At 40.5% G+C, this 20,390-nt stretch overlaps 1 protein-coding gene across 3 annotated transcripts in view; it reads right to left on the minus strand.

The window, feature by feature from the left end:
* The window catches only part of LOC115595921 (cytosolic phospholipase A2 gamma-like), a 48,911-nt gene that overhangs the window by 21,974 nt on the left and 6,547 nt on the right, over window positions 1-20,390 (minus strand). The window contains exons 2-12 of one of the 3 annotated variants that reach the window (XM_030440771.1): window positions 18,385-18,437; window positions 15,475-15,585; window positions 12,408-12,550; window positions 5,848-6,034; window positions 5,203-5,308; window positions 4,978-5,118; window positions 2,829-2,894; window positions 2,526-2,666; window positions 2,123-2,269; window positions 1,917-2,000; window positions 585-763 (exon numbers count right to left, since the gene is read on the minus strand). In XM_030440771.1, the coding sequence (XP_030296631.1) occupies window positions 585-763; window positions 1,917-2,000; window positions 2,123-2,269; window positions 2,526-2,666; window positions 2,829-2,894; window positions 4,978-5,118; window positions 5,203-5,308; window positions 5,848-6,034; window positions 12,408-12,550; window positions 15,475-15,585; window positions 18,385-18,411 (1,332 nt within the window). In that variant the 5' untranslated portion in view covers window positions 18,412-18,437. Of the gene's footprint in view, window positions 1-584; window positions 764-1,916; window positions 2,001-2,122; window positions 2,270-2,525; window positions 2,667-2,828; window positions 2,895-4,977; window positions 5,119-5,202; window positions 5,309-5,847; window positions 6,035-12,407; window positions 12,551-15,474; window positions 15,586-18,384; window positions 18,660-20,390 lie in introns of those variants that run through there. The other 2 variants (XM_030440769.1, XM_030440770.1) reach the window with 2 other exon arrangements.

Below are 20,390 nucleotides of genomic sequence, written 5' to 3' on the forward strand. Positions count from 1 at the left end.
TGTTCGTGAATGCACTTAATATTGTGAGTTGTAAAGCATTTGATAAGACCATTGCAAGAAACATTTAACCAGTGAGTTCATATTTTTCAAAGTAAATAACTCACACTTTTTCATAAAACAGGTGTGGTTATTGAATGCTTTTGATATTTCAAGTTAAGACAAAGAGTGATTTGTGTTTGTGATGTTTAAAGGGTGAAAGTGTTCAAAAGGAACAAAAGTAATCCCAAATACATTTCAGTTCATGGTAAAGTGTAAGTATTAACAGTGATCTAAAAGGTAAAAAGTATTGATACCCCCCCTCCCCCAAAATTCCACGTTGTAAGGCAGCAAAATAGAAAGAATGCCAAGGGGGGAATACTTTCACAAGACACTGTATTTTTGTTTTCATTTATGACCGACATAGAAGTCAGTGTAAGCAAAATATATAACTTTTAGATATACCTTTTTTATACGTATTTGTTTTCCTCCTAATTATTTAATTAATGGATTAATCAATTGATGAAGGTTATGCCCCTTCTAATGAGCATTTATTAATATGTCATATACTGTATGTGGTGAGAACACTACAACACACTTTGCAGTACCTCAAACATGTTTCCAGCACTGTACTCTGGTGCGATGAGGAGGTCGATGTCCCTCTTGTCTCCCAGAAATGAAGGGTAGGCTACATTAATCAGCAGCCCGGCGTCTAACAGGTGGAATCTATCCTTCAGTTGGAGGCAAGGTGGAACGCTGTGCTCTGCCCAGCAACACAATGTTAGACCTTCAAACAAACTTATTTTAACTTGTTGATTTACTTTAATAGCAAATAGGCGTACAGCTTAAAAAAAATCTAACATTACATTTACATTTAGGGCATTTCACAATTACAATTAGTACATTCGACACAGTCAGACAATGATAATTGTCTGTACTGACTGTTTCACCACTCAGTGTCACTGTTGCTATTTTACACAATCTTAATACACAGCTAGTGTAAAATAACAACAGTGACACTGAGTGGTGAAACTGTCAGTAGAGACAATTATCATCCTTTAATTATTGGGGAGATTAAGTTGTAACATTATAACCAAACATAATGATACACTATTGTCTATTCACTATATACACCATCACTGTTGTCACAAATAAGTCATTATTCTAGATATTTGCTTGTAAAGAGTATAACGTCAGTGTCTAATGTCAAATTTAGATGCAGAACAGCCAGTATAATTAACTACTCCTCATCATGCACATTATCACATCTTTCAAATTATGTGCAATGCCATCCACTACTTTACACCCACTAAAGGCTTGGTGATTAAAACCACCAGAAAATCACTGGTTCCATCTACAGAGCATCAGTGACATCAGTGAAGTGTACCCAAAAAAACACCCACCCAGACACAGTTTGTTCACCCTGCTGACATCTGACAACAGATACAGAAGTATCTGCTGCTACCACCAAACTACAGAGCAGCTTCTGTCCCCAAGCATCATCAACACTCAAGTAAAAAATTGTTTGTTCGTTTTTTTTTATTACGAAACATAAAGGGACCTAGAACCTTACTACAGCTCTGGTGTTAAGTGACAAATGAATGAGGCTTTGAACCTTTTAGAGGTGCTGGTAGGTTTGTTTTGTTTGGCTAGCTTTCCCTCCGTTTCCTGTTTAAGTTAACTTGAGCTTAATTTATAATTACTGCACAGACACAAGACTGTTAACAGTCTTTTTTTCCTCTTGAGAAGAGGGCGAATAAGCACATTACTTAAAAAAAGAGAAAAGCTGTATAGTCAGCTGACAGAGAGAGGGAAGGTCTCATTGTTCACATTACCGTACAGTCATCACACATATAGTCTAGATAAATGTAAATTGCTACAAAATTCTTACCTAGAGCCCCTTTAATTGTGATGACGACTTATAAGGTCTGTCTCCTCACCTTGGTATTGGTACAGGAAGTTTGCAGTTGTTCCCCACTCCCACTTCAGAATCAGAGGAAGGACTGTCTGAATAAGCCGAGAGACTGAGGGGAACAGATGGAAAGAAAAATACACAAACATGTATTAATGTAATTTAAGCAAAATGGGTATGTGTTTTGTGTCTACAACACTGACCAGTCTGGCTGTTTATCTGCCATACACTGACCATGTGTTTTAAAAGCTCCCTCTTCCAGATCCTGGCTCCAGGTCTCCACCACTGCCAGCAGCTCCAAACTCCAGTGCTTAGAAAGAGTTTTTCTTTCCTCCATACTCCTTGACTGCTGCCATGCAGACTCGTTACGATTTACCTTGTCTGCAAAAGATAAAACTCCCATGGACACTGTGGCATTTTGAATCAGACATCTGCTGTGTCATTATTTCATCACAGACACAAAATATTTGATATGGGAGGAAAACTGAAACATTGATGAGTATCAATGTTGAGTGCTGCAGTCTTGTGAATTAGCTTGCAGCGACCAAAACAAGATTTAATGAACAAATGTGATTGAGGTGCTCAAATTTATAATTAACCATCTGATCACCATCATCATCATCATCATCATCAATACCTTCTAGTATTTTCTGCAGTTTGTCCAGGTCAGACAAAGAAGCAGGGTCCTTACTGGTGCTTCTGGTCAGGGCAACTAGTTTGTGAAGGGCATTGTACACACGTAGGTACTCTTCTGCTGCAAAGTCTATTTGCCCAGGCACTGATGCACACAAACACACACACACACACACACACACACACACACACACAAAGAGCAAGTATGTAACCATGAAGTTGTGACGACTTTTCCACCTCAACAGATTTATCCCTGCAGCTTCTAAAGATGTGTTTAGTAAGTGTAGAAATGTGAAAAGGGGATTACCATCCAGCCAGGGAGGGATGAACTCTCTGATAACCTCTTCATGAGCCAACGCACAACCAAAAACACCTGCATAGTTTCAGCACACACACAGAGTGTGATTACAATGAGGAATACAGTGCATGCATGATCAACATTTTCCTTCAATATTTTGCTGTGCACCACTGACTGGCTTGAGGAGGCTTCTTTTTTTTTTGGCCTTTATGGCTTTTATTGACAGTACAGCTGAAGAGGGTGACAGGAAACAGGGTTGGAGAAAGGGTGAGTGACTAGCAGCAAAGGGACTGAGGCCGGGAGTTGAACCCGGTTCCGCTGCAGAGCCTCAGCACATGGGACGCCCGCTCTACCAACTGAGCTAAACGGCGCCCCTTGAGGAGGTTTTCATCTGTTTTGAAACTCTCAACCATACTCATCCTTTTAAGGCTGCATTATTGTTATCTTTTGCCACGTAGGCACAGCATAACATCACCAACATATTGTTCTTGTAGGAACACAAGCCCTTTTGTCTGCATCTCAAAGGGGTCCTGTTTGATTACCTTTCACCCAAATGGACTGCTCTTTACAGCATATGGGCCTGAAAGCCCCTCACCTCTCCACCGAGCAGGAGGATGATGTTTTTCTTGCTATAAACACGTCATCGGAGACTTTCTTTTAGTAATTCACAACCCGTAATATAAAATTTACTCCTATAATATTTAATATATAAATACCCGACCTTTAATTTCACCATTACTTTTCTCATTACCATCTCTACATTATCTGTTCTCTGTTGTTGTTCATCTAAATTGTCAATTCATTTATTTTACCCTGAATTATTTAGTTATAAACATATATAATGGTTTGTCGTTGTCTATGCAAGTCAATTTTAACGTGGAGAACTGATAGATGTGTGTAAAGAAAGCACTGCTGCAGAATATGAGATTGAATATAGATTTTGAAATTGAATAAACTGATTTGAAGTTGAGTTGAACTGTTCAAGCCAAACTTGTACAATTGGTATTTGAGTAATTTCCTCCGGATTATTCAAATAGTTAAACAATGGAGGTGGTGCCCCATTTATGAATGTATTATTAATCGCCAGTGATTAATTACCTTTATTATTAAGTAGTGTATCTCCTACATTCTTATCTTATAGTCGGCTGGTTAGCTGTCTATTCACATCTAGCAGACGAGAGGGGTCCTGCTGCAGCGTTGCAGACTCAACATACCACGCCATTAGCATAGTTTGTTAGCAGTGAGATCAAGCAGCTGCAGTGCCTCCAAAGACAACAGATGACAGCAGATTGCAAACAAATAGAAAACATTATTAAAAGAGCAATTTTGGCAAATATGTCAGGATAACTGTCATTATTTTAGTATCACTGCAAATAATTTAAACTTAAGGTTACTTATGAAAACATAATTATGCGCAAATTAATATGATATTTGTAAGCTATTTTATTGAGTAGCTGTTAGTAAAAGGTGATAAGCAGTTATGCAGTGCTTATCTAGAGCTTTTATTTTGGAAGGTAGAACAATGGAATGTGTCTATGTGCACTTCATCTGAAATGTGGGCGGAAAAAAAAGTTTGCTGTCCTGGTTCAGACTACAGAACCTATTATAATATTATCTTTATAAATATCGGTGCAGCCCCCAAGATACAATATTTATGGATATCACATGTAGTTTATGGTCTCTTCTGTGACCCAACTGGCCCCTGAAACATGCACAAAACATATTTGGATGTTGAGCTTTCTGCATCTTCCTACATGTTTGTGCTTCATGTTGTTTTTTGCCCTGACAAATCCCCCAAAATCCAATCTTTACTCTTGTTTTAGCTCTGTGTTGGTCTCCACCAACTCCTGGGAAAATATCTGTCTCTTTAGATGCAAATACTCTATTAAGTTAATCCATCAATCATTAACTTTGTCTTTGTCCATGTTGCTGAACAGGTAGTGTGCAGTGGGTTTATCAGTGTGGGTTTGATACGACAGTGACCCCTTTCACTTTAAACATGAATGTGGAAACTATTGTTGATGTAAAAACTGTAAATACTAAAATGACTTCACAAAAAACGCACCACTGCAGCCTTGTTTTCCAGGTGTTTACTTAAAGCTGTAGTTACCATTCTACTGCTGCCATCAAACAGCTTGCTCAGCCTGTGAACACACACCTTGTAGTTGGACCATGTCCATCTCTGGCTTCTGTTCCAGCAGCTTTCCACCCTGGAACCTGCTGCCCAGCAGAGAAGTCTCAATAAAGACACCCAACTCGGGGAAGCCGGCCTGATGAGGGCTCACCTCGAACCATTTTCCTGACAGACAGAGGGCCAACTTTACACATAATACAAGTCAGTAGCTCACTACTGTATGTACTGCTAGTCCTAATGTGTGTGTACCTTCTATTGGCCCATTAGAAAAGCAATGCTTCTCTATGGCGCAGTAGATTGGGTAAGGGTTAGAGGCATTTCTGCTGGCCTCATCAGAGAAACGCCTTAGGTCCATCTGATGAAACACAAGTTATATCTCTGATGGACCACATATAGAATACTTAATACACAGTGTGTTGCGTTTCAAATGGGAAATACTCAGAATAAAATTAACTTGTTAGAAAGTATCCGTTACAGGCCTCAGATTACTTTTCTGTTGTAACGTAATGCATTAGTTCTGCAAATCAAGCAATCCTTTTTTTAATTTTTCAAAAAATGCTGTCATTTCCCATTCCTTTTGTCACCACAAATAAAAAATAAAATCAATAGAGCATTTGCACTGTTTCTTTTTCTCTCCTGCTGCCCAGCAGGTTGCTGCTGAAGGTAAAGCTACAGTTATGTCAGTATGCATGCATAGCTCACTAATTGAGTATAGTGAGATGGCAGAGTGGACAGCATTAACTTAGTGGAAATATCCCCATTATTTCACAAAGAGGTTTCACTGTTAGCTTGACTCAGTAAAAAACACAGAACGGTAACACTTTTTAATGGCAGTATCTTGTAACGTAATGAGTTACTTTTTAAAGTAATGTTACCCAACACTGGTCCTGGTACCTGTTTCATGATCCCAGCAGAGGTCAAAACCCCCCAAACATCAGTGAGAGAGAAGTTCTCCTCCTTTGACCTCTCATCCAACCAGGCCAGAGCCAGCTCCATCTCCACCCCAGGACCTGACAGCCTGGACACTGCTCTGTCCAGGTTGGTGCTCCACTCCGGGTCACTGTACAGGGAGGACATGGACCTGCCAGAGGAGACAGGCACACATGGGTCAAACTGTCATGGAGAAAAGTTAAGCATTCCTTCATGTAAGTAAATAAATTCTGGGTTGGTCCACTGCTTTGGTCCAGAATAAAACACTTCATGTATGATTGAAGAAATACTGTAATATATGGATTGCCATGTAGGCTAAATGTTAGGTAGGTAATAAAGGGGTGAGAACCAGAGTATCTTTACAAGAGAGGTCTACAACAAACTTTGTTGCCAAAGTTAAAAACAAATCAGCTTTGTCTCTCTCACACACAATGCAGTTCACCAGAAGTCCAGTGTATGACCCATCCAACCACCCCAACTGAACACTGAGTCAGACTGTTCTCTGTCATTATACCGCTGCATTACAAGGGCGCTTCAAGAAGTGATGCCATAGGATTTCTACAGTGTCAAACTTAGAAGCACAGGGTCACTGACCATGCTGCTGTATTTGACGTGTTAAGGGTGAGGCTGATTTATATCATATCATTTTCACCCAAAATGTCCCTTACCCTCCTCTGTTTCTTTTTCCTTGTAATGTGAGCTTGCTGACATGCTAAACAAAGACTTTGAATTAGTAAAAATCCCACCTTCGGACAGAAATATATCACAGGCTGACCTTATGTCTATATAAAGATGCTACATTTAAAAAATTCTATTCAGTATTTTTGTTGTTGGTAGCCAGTTGCATGTTGACAGATACATGTCTGTAAATGAGAGCAGGACTGAAGAAGAGAATGTTTCAGACATGTTAAGACAGCTTAACTATACAACAACTATAGAGTTTGGAAAATGAAATTAAAAGCAAGCTTGGTGGGAATCATGGATATAGAACAAAAAACTACCAACTACTCAACCTTAATCAGAACAGCTGATGGGAACACTAGAGCCCTATTCTAGACCATCAACAATATCCTGAAACCACCTGATGCCCTACCACCTCACCTACTCATTGTTGCACAGTGCGATAACTTTATGACCTTCTTCAATGCCAAATTTATCAAGAAACCCGGTGCAGATCCGAATGATTTGAACAAATTTCGTCCCATTTCAAACTTGCCATTTATCTCCAAAATACTCGAAAAAACTGTTGCAGCTCAACTACCCATCTATCTCACCACAACCTCTGAACAATTTCAGTCTGGCTTTCGTCCCCTTCACAGCATTGAGACAGCCCTCGTGAAAATCACAAATGACCTGTTGATGGCATCTGACTCTGGTTTACTCTCCATCCTGCTTCTCCTCGACCTCAGCACAGCCTTCGACACTGTCTCTCCTGACATCTTCCTGGACAGGCTGGCCTCCATCGGAATCACTGACATCCCTCTGGCTTGGCTGAAATCCTATCTTACTGGTCGCACACAATTTGTCCAACTCAAGAACCTAAGATCCTGCTCCTCTCCAGTCTCCTGCATTGTTCCCCAGGGCTTTCTCCTTGGCCCCTTCCTGTTCACTATTTACCTTCTGCTCCTTGGACACATTCTCAGGAAATTTCATATCCAATTCCACTGTTATGCTGACGATACCCAGCTTTATATCTCCACCAAGCCTACTTCCACTCTACCACCGACAGCTCTCCACTCCATAATCTCCAACTGGTCCAGAACGCAGCTGCCCGTATCATCACCAGAACACCCTCAGCTGAACACATCACTCCAGCCCTGCAGCAACTCCATTGGCTCCCTATCAAATCCTGCATTGATTTTGAGATTCTGCTCCTCACGTTTCAAGATCCTTCATAACCTGGCACCATCATAACTCGCTGAACTGATCCATAATCACACACCCTCCCGCACTCTCCGATCCTCTTCTACCATCCAGCTCTTTACCCCATCTCCCAACCTAACCACCATGGGGTCAAGAGCTTTCAGTCGATCTGCCCCCAGCTTCTGGAACTCTCTCTCACCAGACATTCACACTTCTGACAGTGTCCACTTTAAATCTAGCCTGAAAACACACTTGTTCCGAGTGGCCTACTCGAACTGTTATCTAGTATGGTGGTGTTGTTGGGTATGCTTGTTTTCATCACTTTGCTGGCTACAAAATAAAAGTGTCCCCATCTTTTTCTGTTCAGTAGATCGCGCGCTGCCTGTTTGAAGGACCAATAGGCTATGTTCACTGTTTTTTGCTGCCTTGGTATAGCCAATTATTTTACCTTTCCAACGAGGGTAGGCATGCCCAGGTCAGTTATGTATGAGCCGAGGGGTATTGCTGCGTCTGGCGACTAGCAGGCTCACTTTACGCAGCAGACGCACGGTAAAGGGACCTTTGGACATTTAAATTTTCATGTACGGGAATTTTCAGAGTTTACAATGGCGAAAGCCACAAAGAAAACTAAATTTGTCCGGGAACAAGACCTGGAATTGATCATGGCATCATCTGATGAAAGTGAAGATAGTGAGCAGACTCTGAGAGAGAGGAGATGTTTGCTCAGGGACTCGACGACATCTTAGATCGGTGAGTAACGTTATCTTTGTTGATGTTTGATTTATTTATTTTGCCATGAGTGAAATTTGACTGAAAGTTAGTGGGTGGGGGGTTTTTATGCTTACAGTGAACAGTACAGTATACATTAGCATTTCATAAATGATGCTAAATGGTTAGCGCCCCAGGGCCTAATTAGCCTAGCTAAGCCTAGCTAGCTAGCTAGCTACTCAACTACTCAACTATGTAATCCTTGTTATTCTATTCTATAATGTAATTCATTTTGAGCCTCTAATTCCCTTTTATTTAGATTTTTTTTATCAAGCTTGTAAACAAATTGAACTAGATCTTTTTCACTGACCAGACACTGGGAATATTCCCCCAATTCAATTATTCTGTTTATGTACAGTTATTTTCCTGATGTTTTTGTGTAATATGTAATATCATATATCTGTGTTTATTTGTTTCCCATGTAAATAACACCCCATTGAATTGCATTTATATATTTTTTCATTATATTTGGTAACATTTGTGCATTGCATTGTGTTTTGTAGGTCACAGTCTGAAGACAGTGACATGGATTGGGAACCTTAAAGTGAGACAGTCAGATGCCCAACCCCCTCTCCTGCTGAAGGCGGTCGTCAGAAGCGCCAACGATCCTCTTCTGCATCCACCAGTACCTGTACCAGCAGTGTCAGAGTGGGTCAATGACGCAGAAAGAGTTCCGTCAGGCCCTTATTGAGGAGCTTGCGGACCAAAGACCCGCATCAACATCCCAGCCATCCACCTCATGTATCACTGCACCCCCAAACCCAGCAGCATCCCACAAGCTGCATTATTTCACAGAGGGACAAAATGTGGCTAAGCGGGATGCAGGCAGTGTCGGCAGATGGCTCTGCACACTCTGCCACAAAAAGACACCAGTTGGCTGTTCAACGTGTGATGTTCCCTTGTGTTTTGTTGCCACAAGGGACTGTTTCAATGAGTGGTACACACAGAATGGAATGTAGAATGGCCCAAAATGTCCACTGCGCATCACAGCGCACTTTTTATGTTTATATTTACAGTACAGTTGTATATACGTCATTTTTGTAGACAAGTTTTCTTATACATTTTCCACTACTTTTTACTTTTATACACATTTTAGAGTTTTTGTATATTGTTCATATTTAGTTCATATTCTATATTTGTTGTATATAGTTCATTCATTGTTCATATTTTGTTGATATTAGCACAGTTGTACATACAGTAATAGTATATTGAAAGATAATAAAATCCTTGTTTGAAATTCAGTTCAGTATAGTCTGTCATTTTTGTATAATGGTTACTATTCTGTAGTGTCTTGTCACATGACAATATCTCAATATGGCCACCTAGAAGCGTGTGGAAACCCCTCCAACCACCCATCAAATGAATGTGTGAAAAAATTATGTTTTGAATCATGGAGAAAGGTTTTATAGTCACCAAAATGCTTCAGTAATGTTTCCAGTGTCACAGAAGTGAGTAAAAGCATTTGGCACAATTTGGCCATTTGGAGACGTTTTGGAGAGGTTCGTGGACGCCAGTGACACCACAAACTAAAAACTCCATAACTCCCATAAGGTTAGGCCTAGAAGTCTAAAATTTAATCCAGGTGTAGTTGACAAGATGTAGAAGGTATGTGGTATATTGCCATATGCCATAAAGCACATCATAGTTATTGTTATTCAAATATGACCTATTATTTTCGAAGACAAAATAAAATGTTTTAGAGCCATGTTTGAACTGATGTCATTTAGGACTTGTAGTTATTGTGTTATACGCTTTTCCATTTGGGTATGCTAAATAGGCGAAAATTACCGAAAATAGGTGGGTGTGAACAGGTTAACTGTTGTTTCACAAGTGGTGCTGCAGCCCCCTCAGCACCCCTCGTTCCCATGTCCATGACATTAATATTGTCACAGTCAGTTTGTTAGCATGATATTAGCATTTAGAACAGAGCCTCACAGAGCTGCTCATATGGCTTCAGACTCTTCATGTTTTCTTGAGGAAAAAAAAAATGACATGATTATCTTGTTGATAGATCATGATGACAGAAACACATTACACTTGTTTTCATCTTGGTTGTCGTAGAATAATGAGATAATTAACCTGTGACTTGAGATAAGGGGATTAAAAAGATATCTGCAACTGTGGCCACTCCCAGCTTTTTAACATCAGTGTTAATGAAACACAGAGTGTGATCACCAGTAAGCTGATGTGTCAACATCATAACCTCGTTGATCAGTATGTGTCATTGCAATCACTGTACCAGTAAGACCTTCTGTCCTGAGTTCTCTAGGTCATACTCTGTCTCTCTTCACAATAAAACAGAAATGCTGTAGAAAATAATCTTCAGAAGTGAATACTGGGCCAACTAAAAACAGTCCAAACTACTTTGATTGGAGTCTTAATACTGGACCAGACCAGACAGGTAACACTGTATTTCACCAGCAGCTGTCACAGGTGACTCAACCGATCCCATGAAGAACATAATGAGTGCCCATGAATGGCAGCAGCACAACAGTCCTTTAAGGAAACTGTGGACACATTGTGTATTTATTCCTCTCAACAGTTAAACTGAACTTTACTTCTTCTTCTTCTTCTTCTTCTTTACATTAAAACAATATGAGAACGGATGGCAGAGGCGGTGTTCAAGCGACCTACTTATGTGAATCTCGCAATTGAATGAGTCTTCCATTCCTGCAACATTTCTGTCTACTGAAACACTAGTGGGCTTTAAATTTCAAATGGATACAGGAAGTGTTGAGTTTGTATTCACAGAGTAATGCACTAACTTCAACAGGGCAAACGGGCAGCAGATAAAAACAATGCTTCAAAAACAGCGTGGAAAGCTAATGAGCTGCATGATGAGTGGTGAAGAAATTGTGAACTTTTCTCTCGTGAACATCAGTAGAAACACTCAGCTCTGGTACATCATAACAACCATTGGCATAGAATTGCGTATGGACCGTATGGACCATATGGACATGTCCATACCAATCTAAAACGATGGCTGAAATGTCCACAACAATATTAAGGTTAAAGGAAAATGTACCTCATGCGGCACACAAAGGGTTAAATCCTTTCCCACCAAATACGTCTTTGAGACAGGTCTGTTTTTTGATTGGCTTAGCTCCCTGTAGGCTGTCAAAGTTGTTTCACTTGCAGGCTTTGCCAGTGTTAACAAGAGGAGGTCAACACTGTTTTCGTGCAACGCATGTCCGAGGATGTCAGGTAAGAAAAGAAAGGTGGAAGACATTAGAAGCTATTTCACCAAACAAAATGTATGTCACCTGTGGAACATAGTTCCCCCTCAAAGGCTACCGCTAATGAATGCAAAACATTGTTTCCAACCGTTTTCTCACTCTCAATGGCGATTGATTTGTTACTTTGTCAGCTGACAAAAGAAGCAACACAGCCATCCCCTTTATCAGACAGAGTGGAGTGGCAGGGTCACAGCAGCAGGTGAACTTAAATAAGGACATGGTGGTTAATTTCATTTTATGTGTTAGCTAGTTGTAATATTAAAAGTAGGCCTAGTTAATACTACTGATCTTCTTTAAGAGGAGTTACAGGTGAGACCTCAACATAGGCTATAACACTGTAATGTAACTGGCTATGTCCCCACCAATGTCAAAATGTAACCTAAACCCTTGATAAAAAGTCATATGGAGCTGAGCTAATCAGCTACCCTGGAGCACCTGTTAACTAGTCACATGCTGCTAGTTCTTTTCACCTCACGTTACACCTGACAAATACAAGTTCAGTCACTTGGCACAAAACACTAATATTGTACGATTCACTTCTTATAAGTCGTCATTAGTCTATTTTCCAAACGTACCTGTCTGGTAGCTGTTGAGGGAGTTATTCAATCATTCATACACAAACTCATGCTCATGTGTGTTAACTGTGAGCATTGTTACCATGTTGAGCCAGAAACTCCTCCAAGGTAGAGCAGAGTGTCCAACAGACCTTCTTCTTCCATTTGATAGAGGGAACCCACCAGACCCACGGCTGCCCTCTGACCTCCACCTGATCCCAACAGAGCGATGTGCGGAACCAAACCCTGGTTGGAAAAATGTTGGAAAGATGATAAATTATATAGGCTAGGCTAAGCTAATTGCATTGAACTGTCAGATATAAGAGAATGTATTCACCTATAATCTTTAAAAAGCATGTATTAATATTAACTGTTGTTATTTATATTATTTGAAGTAGTAGTTATAGTAACAGTTGTCACAGTCCTCAAAGGGTTGAGGCTCTCTGCTGTTTTTGACATTAGTACATAAGTTGATATGACTGGTGGACTCAAGTGACTCAGAGTTTAAAACACCAAAAATAAATGTAAAAGTCTGTGGTTCGAATCCAGCCATGGACCTCTGTTTTGCTCTCTCCTGCTCATTACCTGTCATCCCTCCAACATGCCCGAAGAATAATTAAAAAAAGCTCACCAAACCAGCCCTGTGGAAAAACTGAAATGTTGGCAGCAATCGTTTCTGCAGAACACTAATCTTTTCACATTTATACTTGTCATTGGAACCATATTGGCACTTCTCACAATACATACATACCATACATCTTATAATATGTTTATATTACATGTCTATGATTCGACTGTCTTATTGGGAGGTGGAGGAGATGGTGATGGAATTAAACTGGGGCAAAAAGGCTGCAGAGCCGGCGACTGCATCTGCATTTCAACATTTGTAAGAGTGAAGCCACCTGATATGTTGAAGTAGACCTCTGGACATCTCCAGCTGTGTTTGTGGTGACCAAAGCAGGTATTTAAAGCCAAAACATGATCCTGACCCTTTTACTAGTGGTGCCTGAACCTATCCAGCCCACATGCACAACATGAAATTGAGAGTTCCTTCAGAAACTTAGTAACGTGAAGACATTTTCTGTGCTTTGCAGAAACATGAATTGCCAACATTTGTTCTGTTGATTTAGCTGTAGCAAACATTTGCCTAGCAATATTGCCTCTTTCATAAACACACATCAACTATCTACAACTATCTTTAACCTCCAATTTGATCTCCACCAACTTCTGGGAATTGGGTTCAACAATACAGATACTATTTACTAGAGATGCACGATCAGGATTTTGATCACCGATCACCGATCACCAAAAGCAGTATCTGCCGACCCCGATATTGCCGATCACCGATCACAATGTCAAATCCATAAATTCTTCTTTATTGTTGTCTTGTGTAACTTTCATATATTTAATTAATGATTCTTCTTACACAACATTGACATTGTATTATTAAGTATTAAAATTAGGAGATGAGAAAGTATCATGAATTGACCACCGTTTTATTGCAGGCTGAGGCAATGTGCAATATTTCACACTCTAGAGACTCTCTTAGAGACAACTTGGACTCAGCTTACATAGAGTAACTGTAGCTTACTAGTGGGAATGCATGCAGTCAGGATGGGAATTTTGTCATTTTAGGGGCAAGTCCATTTGGCCTGCACTTTTGTTTTCAGGGGCACCAAGGCCACATGACAGGGCACAAAGGCCACTGAGTAAAATGTGTTGATTTACCTTTCAGACTGATACCATAACATCCTAATTTATAATAAGACATGGATTATGTATTAACAAATTTTCTAATACCAAAATCAAGTTAAAGTTACATTAGAAAGTAGTTTTTGTTAAGTAGGGTTAGAGTGAGGTGATTTTTGTGACACCACACTGAATATTAGTGTTATTGAATATTTCTCCCAATAGAAATTCCCCAAAATTATGGCAAAGCACATTTTTTCCAAACAAAAAAATGTAGAATAACAGCAGGAGACCATGGATGTGTGGAGTGATTTTGGTGGCACTACACTCTGAATAATAGTGAAGTTATTGAATTTTTTTGTAGTTTCTCTTTTCAGTGCTGCACTTTGTAGACGGTCCCTGCGCCCTCGTCTCACAGCTGGCTGACCATACAGACCAGAGTTAATGTCCAGACACTTGTTTAGATGAAAATACGGTTGTAGCTCGTTGTCTTCCTCACTACGGTAGGAAAGTTCCGTCGTTTGTGTTTTAACAAGGTTTCACTTATGAGTTATTGATCCGGGAAGTTCGAATCTGTGAATATATTTCCAACTTTACCAAACTAAAACCTACCACATAAGTCAGTTAGTTATCATATCAAAACCGGCTGAGCTCGCTCGCTGTGCTGTAAGTTTCGTACTTCTGTTTTGAGATGCTGCTGCTGTTTGAGAGGCTTTCACGTGAGATCATCGTGATGATGAGACTCCACCTGCTCGAACCGCGGACTCACTGAAGTTACTGTGAGTGACTACTGTGCACTCAGGTGGCTGTAATTAAAGGCAAGCCCGCTACGCTGACCGGGCCAGGGGCACAGAGGCCACTGTGGCTGTACGATGAGTTTTTTTTCACGCTGCATCAAGGCCAAAGTGCGGGGCAACAGCGGCCATGGCCGCCGTGAAATTCCCACCCTGCATGCAGTTAATGCACTGTCTCTATATTGAAACGTCATCTGATCGGCCTGATTTGGCCTGATTGCGATCGGTTGCCGATCGATCGGTGCATCTCTACTATTTACCATCTAAAAGTTACCTTATAGGTGCTGTTGGTGTTATCATTGGTTTAGCTAACTGCTTGTGTGTATTACAGTGAGCTCTCCCCAGCTTCCTCTCTACCTCTCCACATGAATGAGCAGGGGGGTTTCTGCTCTCTGTGCAGACAGGAACAAACAGTCTTTAACAGAGATTCAGTTGGAATACAGAGCTATTTAATTCTTAAAAATTTTGATTTTAACAAGATCACTTACAGCAGCTTTAAATGACTTGAAGAAGCACTTAAATCCACTCTGTTCCTGATGGGTCTCTAAAGCCTCACAAAAGTGCTCATAGAAATCATGGAGGAAAAAGACTTTGGTAGAATGTAAAGAGATGCCATCGCATCATTATATACGTGTACAGGAGACAAAGACATAGCCTGTCCTGAAGTGTGATAGGTTAATTTCTTACTGCAGTACAGTTGATTCCCAGGCTGCTGAGTGTCTTTAGCACCACTTGTTTCCTCTGACGGACATACTGTTGTTCACCAGCACACAGAGACTGGGACCAACGGACGGCTGTCTGGACAGAGTCAAGGACAGCTAACAGAATTAGAGTCTACTGGAAATAATAATAGTGAATAGTACATGTATAATACATTTATGGCCTATATATATATATATATATAATATATATATATAATATTTATATATATATATATATCTATATATATATATATATATATTTATTATATATATATATTATATATATATATATATATCTATTTTATATATTTATATCTATATATATATATATATATATTTGTATATGTTTTATCTATATATTATATCTAGATATATCTTATATATATATATATATCTTTATATATATTTTATCTCTTTATATATCACTATCTATACTCTATATCTATCTCTATTATCTCTATCTATATATCTATATTTATATCTCTTTTATCCTCTATATATCTATCTCTCTATATCCCCTATATATCTCTCTATCTATATCCTCTCCTATATCTCTCTATCTCCCTCTATCTATCTGTTATTCTCTCTCTCTCTTCTATCTCTATACACACACATACACACACTGATGTGACATTTTCATTTCCAACAATAGCCTAGTTTCTGTCTAACTTCCCCTTACCTCAGTGTGCTGACCTACAGAAACCTACAGATGAAGCTGCAACAACTCACTTCAGTTTGACATCTGCTGAGGGGAAGTTAGACAGAAACTAACTGAGGAAGTTGCCAGCTATTATAATACATATTATTGCTAAATGGTGCGGGTTATTTTCAATACATTCTGTAGTCAAAGAATTTCAAATACGTTACTTGGTAATGACCAGCTACTTACCATGAAATTAGTGGACCTGTCAAATAAAGTGTCACTGAAATACAAGTCCAACAAAAAACAAGGACAAGAATGTCACTGTATTGCCATAATCGCTGATTAGAGTGTTTGTTTAAAGGTCCCATATTATACTGTTTTTCAGCAATTTCACACAGCTGTCAGAAGTCCAACAACAATGTACTGGAAATGTATTGCCCCATCCGTGATCCTGAATTTTAGCTGTATAAAAGTTGCACAAGTGAGCTCTACTGAGAGCAGGCTGTTTCTGTGCCTGCACCTTTAAATGCTAATGAGCTCTGTCTGTCAACTGCCTGCCTTGCCTGTTACACGCCCCTCTCAGGGAGAGGATGCTGCTTAAGCTAGCGGTAGCATATTTCAGCTGCAGGATATTTCAGAATGGTTAGTGTGTCTGAATATGTTACTTAGTTTGTTCGTATGTGTTGTTACAGGTACAACCATGTAGCTAACGGCTAACAGCTAGCGAAAGCTGTGTTTGACTCCAACACAGTCTCCAAACTCTTGGACACTGTTCGCCAGTCTGTACGTGTCTCCAGACTTTTTACTGTGACAACCAAGCTCCCTCGTAATATTATTAACATTAAATTAGCTTCAAACGCCATTGCAACGCGGACTGAAGCGGCGCTAACTAGTTAGCCAATTTCAAGCTGACCTCACCGTGCTCATGGGCAACTGAAAATATTATTCAAACGCGGCGACACTTACCTGTGGCTCAAGTGCAGTTGCTGGGTCCCGTATGTTTGGGACTGATCCTTCTACGAGGGTCAGTGTCGAGGCAAAGCCAGCTTTGTACTGACCCTCGTTACTGAAGCAGTCCGACGTGAAGTGCACACACATACAAACTAACGGGAAGCGTAGCCGGCACGTTGTCATTAAAAATTAAATGCAACCACTGTCTCTTCAGCAGTACTGTAGCTGGGACAGAATATGGGCACTTACGTTGATTTATACAACCAACAACAGAACAATTTGCTTGTCTAGCTCTGAGCAACGACATTGCAAAACACTACTAGCTTACTGCTGGACACATCGAACTTCACCTCGGGGATGGACGCCCCCCTCTCGGATATCTGCTATCATCAGACAGAGGAGGCCGGCCTATGAACAGCTCTCCTTTCATTACGTAACAAAAGGAGCTGAATCTAAACAGCCTGTAGGAGCGCTGTTTTACCAGTGGGTGGCCTGCAGAGAAAATGCAGGACTCGTTTGCTTTCCTCATTCTGGGAGTTGGTAGGCTCAGGGAGGACCAGTTTATATATGTAGAGACCAGAGAAAACAAGTTTTTCATAATATGGGACCTTTAAGTGTAGCAGTTTTTCACATAATGAAAGGGATTTTTTTCCACATTTCCACTTGGAGTAATTCAATACAACTATCCTCACTTGTTGCCATGACAGTCAAATTATAAATGACATGTTTTTTGTTTAGTTTTCTGTCAGTATGCTTCTGTTGCACCTGACATGAAAACAGTCACACAGACACAGTATCAGCGTAGCAGGATGTGGAAAATTAAATAGTTTTGAATTCAGTAATCAGTGTATGGCAGAGAACAGGATGTGAGGGGAGGGGAGATTCCTCTTCACCTAAGGTATGGAGGTTTATTAGTATAAGAACAGGTCAGGGAGTCATATGAGGGGGGATTCTCTCTGCCTGAGTTGTTTACAGGAAGGTAGATTTACATTCAAATAAAACAGCAAATGGTCACTGTCCTGGGCAAGGCATGATCACACAATTCTGTTGTATTTAACTCGGAAACATTTAGAAGACTGCAGAGAACACACTGGATCTTCTTTCCATGCAGCATTAAAGAGATCTGATTCATCATGCTGAGTCTAAATTTATTTGGAGAATTAGCTCAAACAAGGAGAATTTCCCTTATGTATACCTGATTTATATATGCATTTTCCTGGTGAATGTCAAGAGACAGTTGATTATACACATCATTCTTCTCAAGTACAAACTACTAAAAATCCGTTGCGATGTGTGTCTCACCTCAGAAGCTGCTGCCTTTGCCTCCATGTTGTCCTCTGATTGTGCTATTGCTTCTGAAATCACAAGCAAAAGGCAAATCAATGAGGCTGAAAAACCTGTATGTCCAGTCTGCATGTCGGGGCGTGGATAGGACCATCAATGTCTAAAATAATGCTGTAGGTTTATCCACACAGTCGTAAAAGTCCTGCACTTGTCTGACTTCATTCACAGTTATACTTCTGATCAGATGTTGCTGCATTAAAATGGTTTCTTTCTTTGTGGAGCTGCTCAGGCTTCAGACAACAAGGTATGCGTGTGAATTTGCACGTAGAGAAACACAAGCATGCACACACACAGTCAGGCCAGGGCATGTACCAGAAGCAAATCACACACATCAAATTCTAGCACACGCAGACGCGCACACACACACACACACACACACAAGCTTGTTAATTTCTACCATGTGCTCACTGCTGAGGGAAAGAGCAGGCTGAAAAACAAGAAACCCCAACCCCCCAACCAATCACAAACACACACACACACACACACACACACACACACACAAGCTTGTTGATTTCTACCATGTGCTGAGGGAGAAACTTCTAAGCAAGCTTCAGATGTCTAATTCGAAACAGGCTGAGCAACAAGAAATGAAGTCGATTAAGTGCTCCCAAACACAGGCATAAACCCCCACCAAACCAACCAATCACAAACACACACACACATATACATTCTTTCTTGCCTCACAACACTTCTTATCTCTGTTGCTGCTGGCCGACGGCTCAATCATAATTGAGTCCTGATGTCAGATCAATCACATGATCATTAGCAGAGTCAGTGTTGTTCTCTTAAGTAATGATAGATTGTATCAACAACAAAATAGAAATATTTGGATGCTGTAGAGCGCTGATGGCTGAGTGGGTGGAGCTGGACTTAAAATCCAACAGGACTTGCCTAAGGAGGTTCAAGTCATGTCACAGTGTCTGTCAGAAGTCATGGTTATTGATGGGAGAAGTCCTCACATCCTTCAGTTAAGTAAAAGTACTCCATTGCAAGAAAATGTCCTTCAATCAACACACTGTAGAGTAAAAATGGTGGCTTCGATATCAATCATGTCATGGGACATGTAACTGTCTCAGAGACAGTTTGATGTGTTTGTTGTGTATGTTTCTGTTATAAGTAGAAGATCATTTAAGCCATGTCTAAAAGATATTTGACATAAGTATAACTATATATTGCAGAGCATTTTGGGAAATGTGAGGTCATGTGGTGAGGTCATTTCAGTGGCATTTTGGGTAAGAACAGAGCGGTTGTCGATGAAGAAGCCACTCCAGAGATAAGTTGCTCTACATGTGGTCCAAGAGGCGCACACGGTAATTTCCTTTGTATGTTTAATGGACACTGGCTTATGTACTGTATGTGATTTTTGAAACCTTAGTTTTTTATTTTTGTTGTAGTTTTCACGGTGTTTGGGTGTCTGCTGAGTCAGAGAAAAGGAGCAAATAAACCCTGAAAAGACATCTGTATGAATTGTGACCATTATATAACTGTCCTAAACCATCAGGAGACATCAGAGTGCAACGTTGTCTCACATCCCCGCAACAAGCTACAAGCTACAGGCTACGACGAGCAGCAGTGTTTCCCATCATGCAGCAAGCTACAAGCTACTACGAGCGGCGGTGTTTCCCATCCAGCAGCAAACTACAAGCTACAGGCCACAGTCTACGACGAGCAGCGGTGTTTCCCATCCTGCAGCAGGCTACAAGCTACAAGTTACAGGCTACTGATGAGTGGCAGTGTTTCCCATCGTGCAGCAAGCTACAAGCTACTATGAGCAGCAGTGCTTCTTATCCTGCAGCAAGCTACAAGCTACGGGCTACTGATGAGTAGCGGTGCTTCTCATCCTGCAGCAAGCTACAGGCCACAGGTTACAGTGAGTGGCGGCATCGTTGCTATACATCCGGCAGCAGCTACAGGTGTCACTGGACACTCCGTGGAGCAGCTTCAGGTTACAACGTGAGTCCTCA

Source organism: Sparus aurata, chromosome 14, assembly GCF_900880675.1.
Source record: "Sparus aurata chromosome 14, fSpaAur1.1, whole genome shotgun sequence".
In the NCBI taxonomy this organism is placed as follows: domain Eukaryota; kingdom Metazoa; phylum Chordata; class Actinopteri; order Spariformes; family Sparidae; genus Sparus; species Sparus aurata.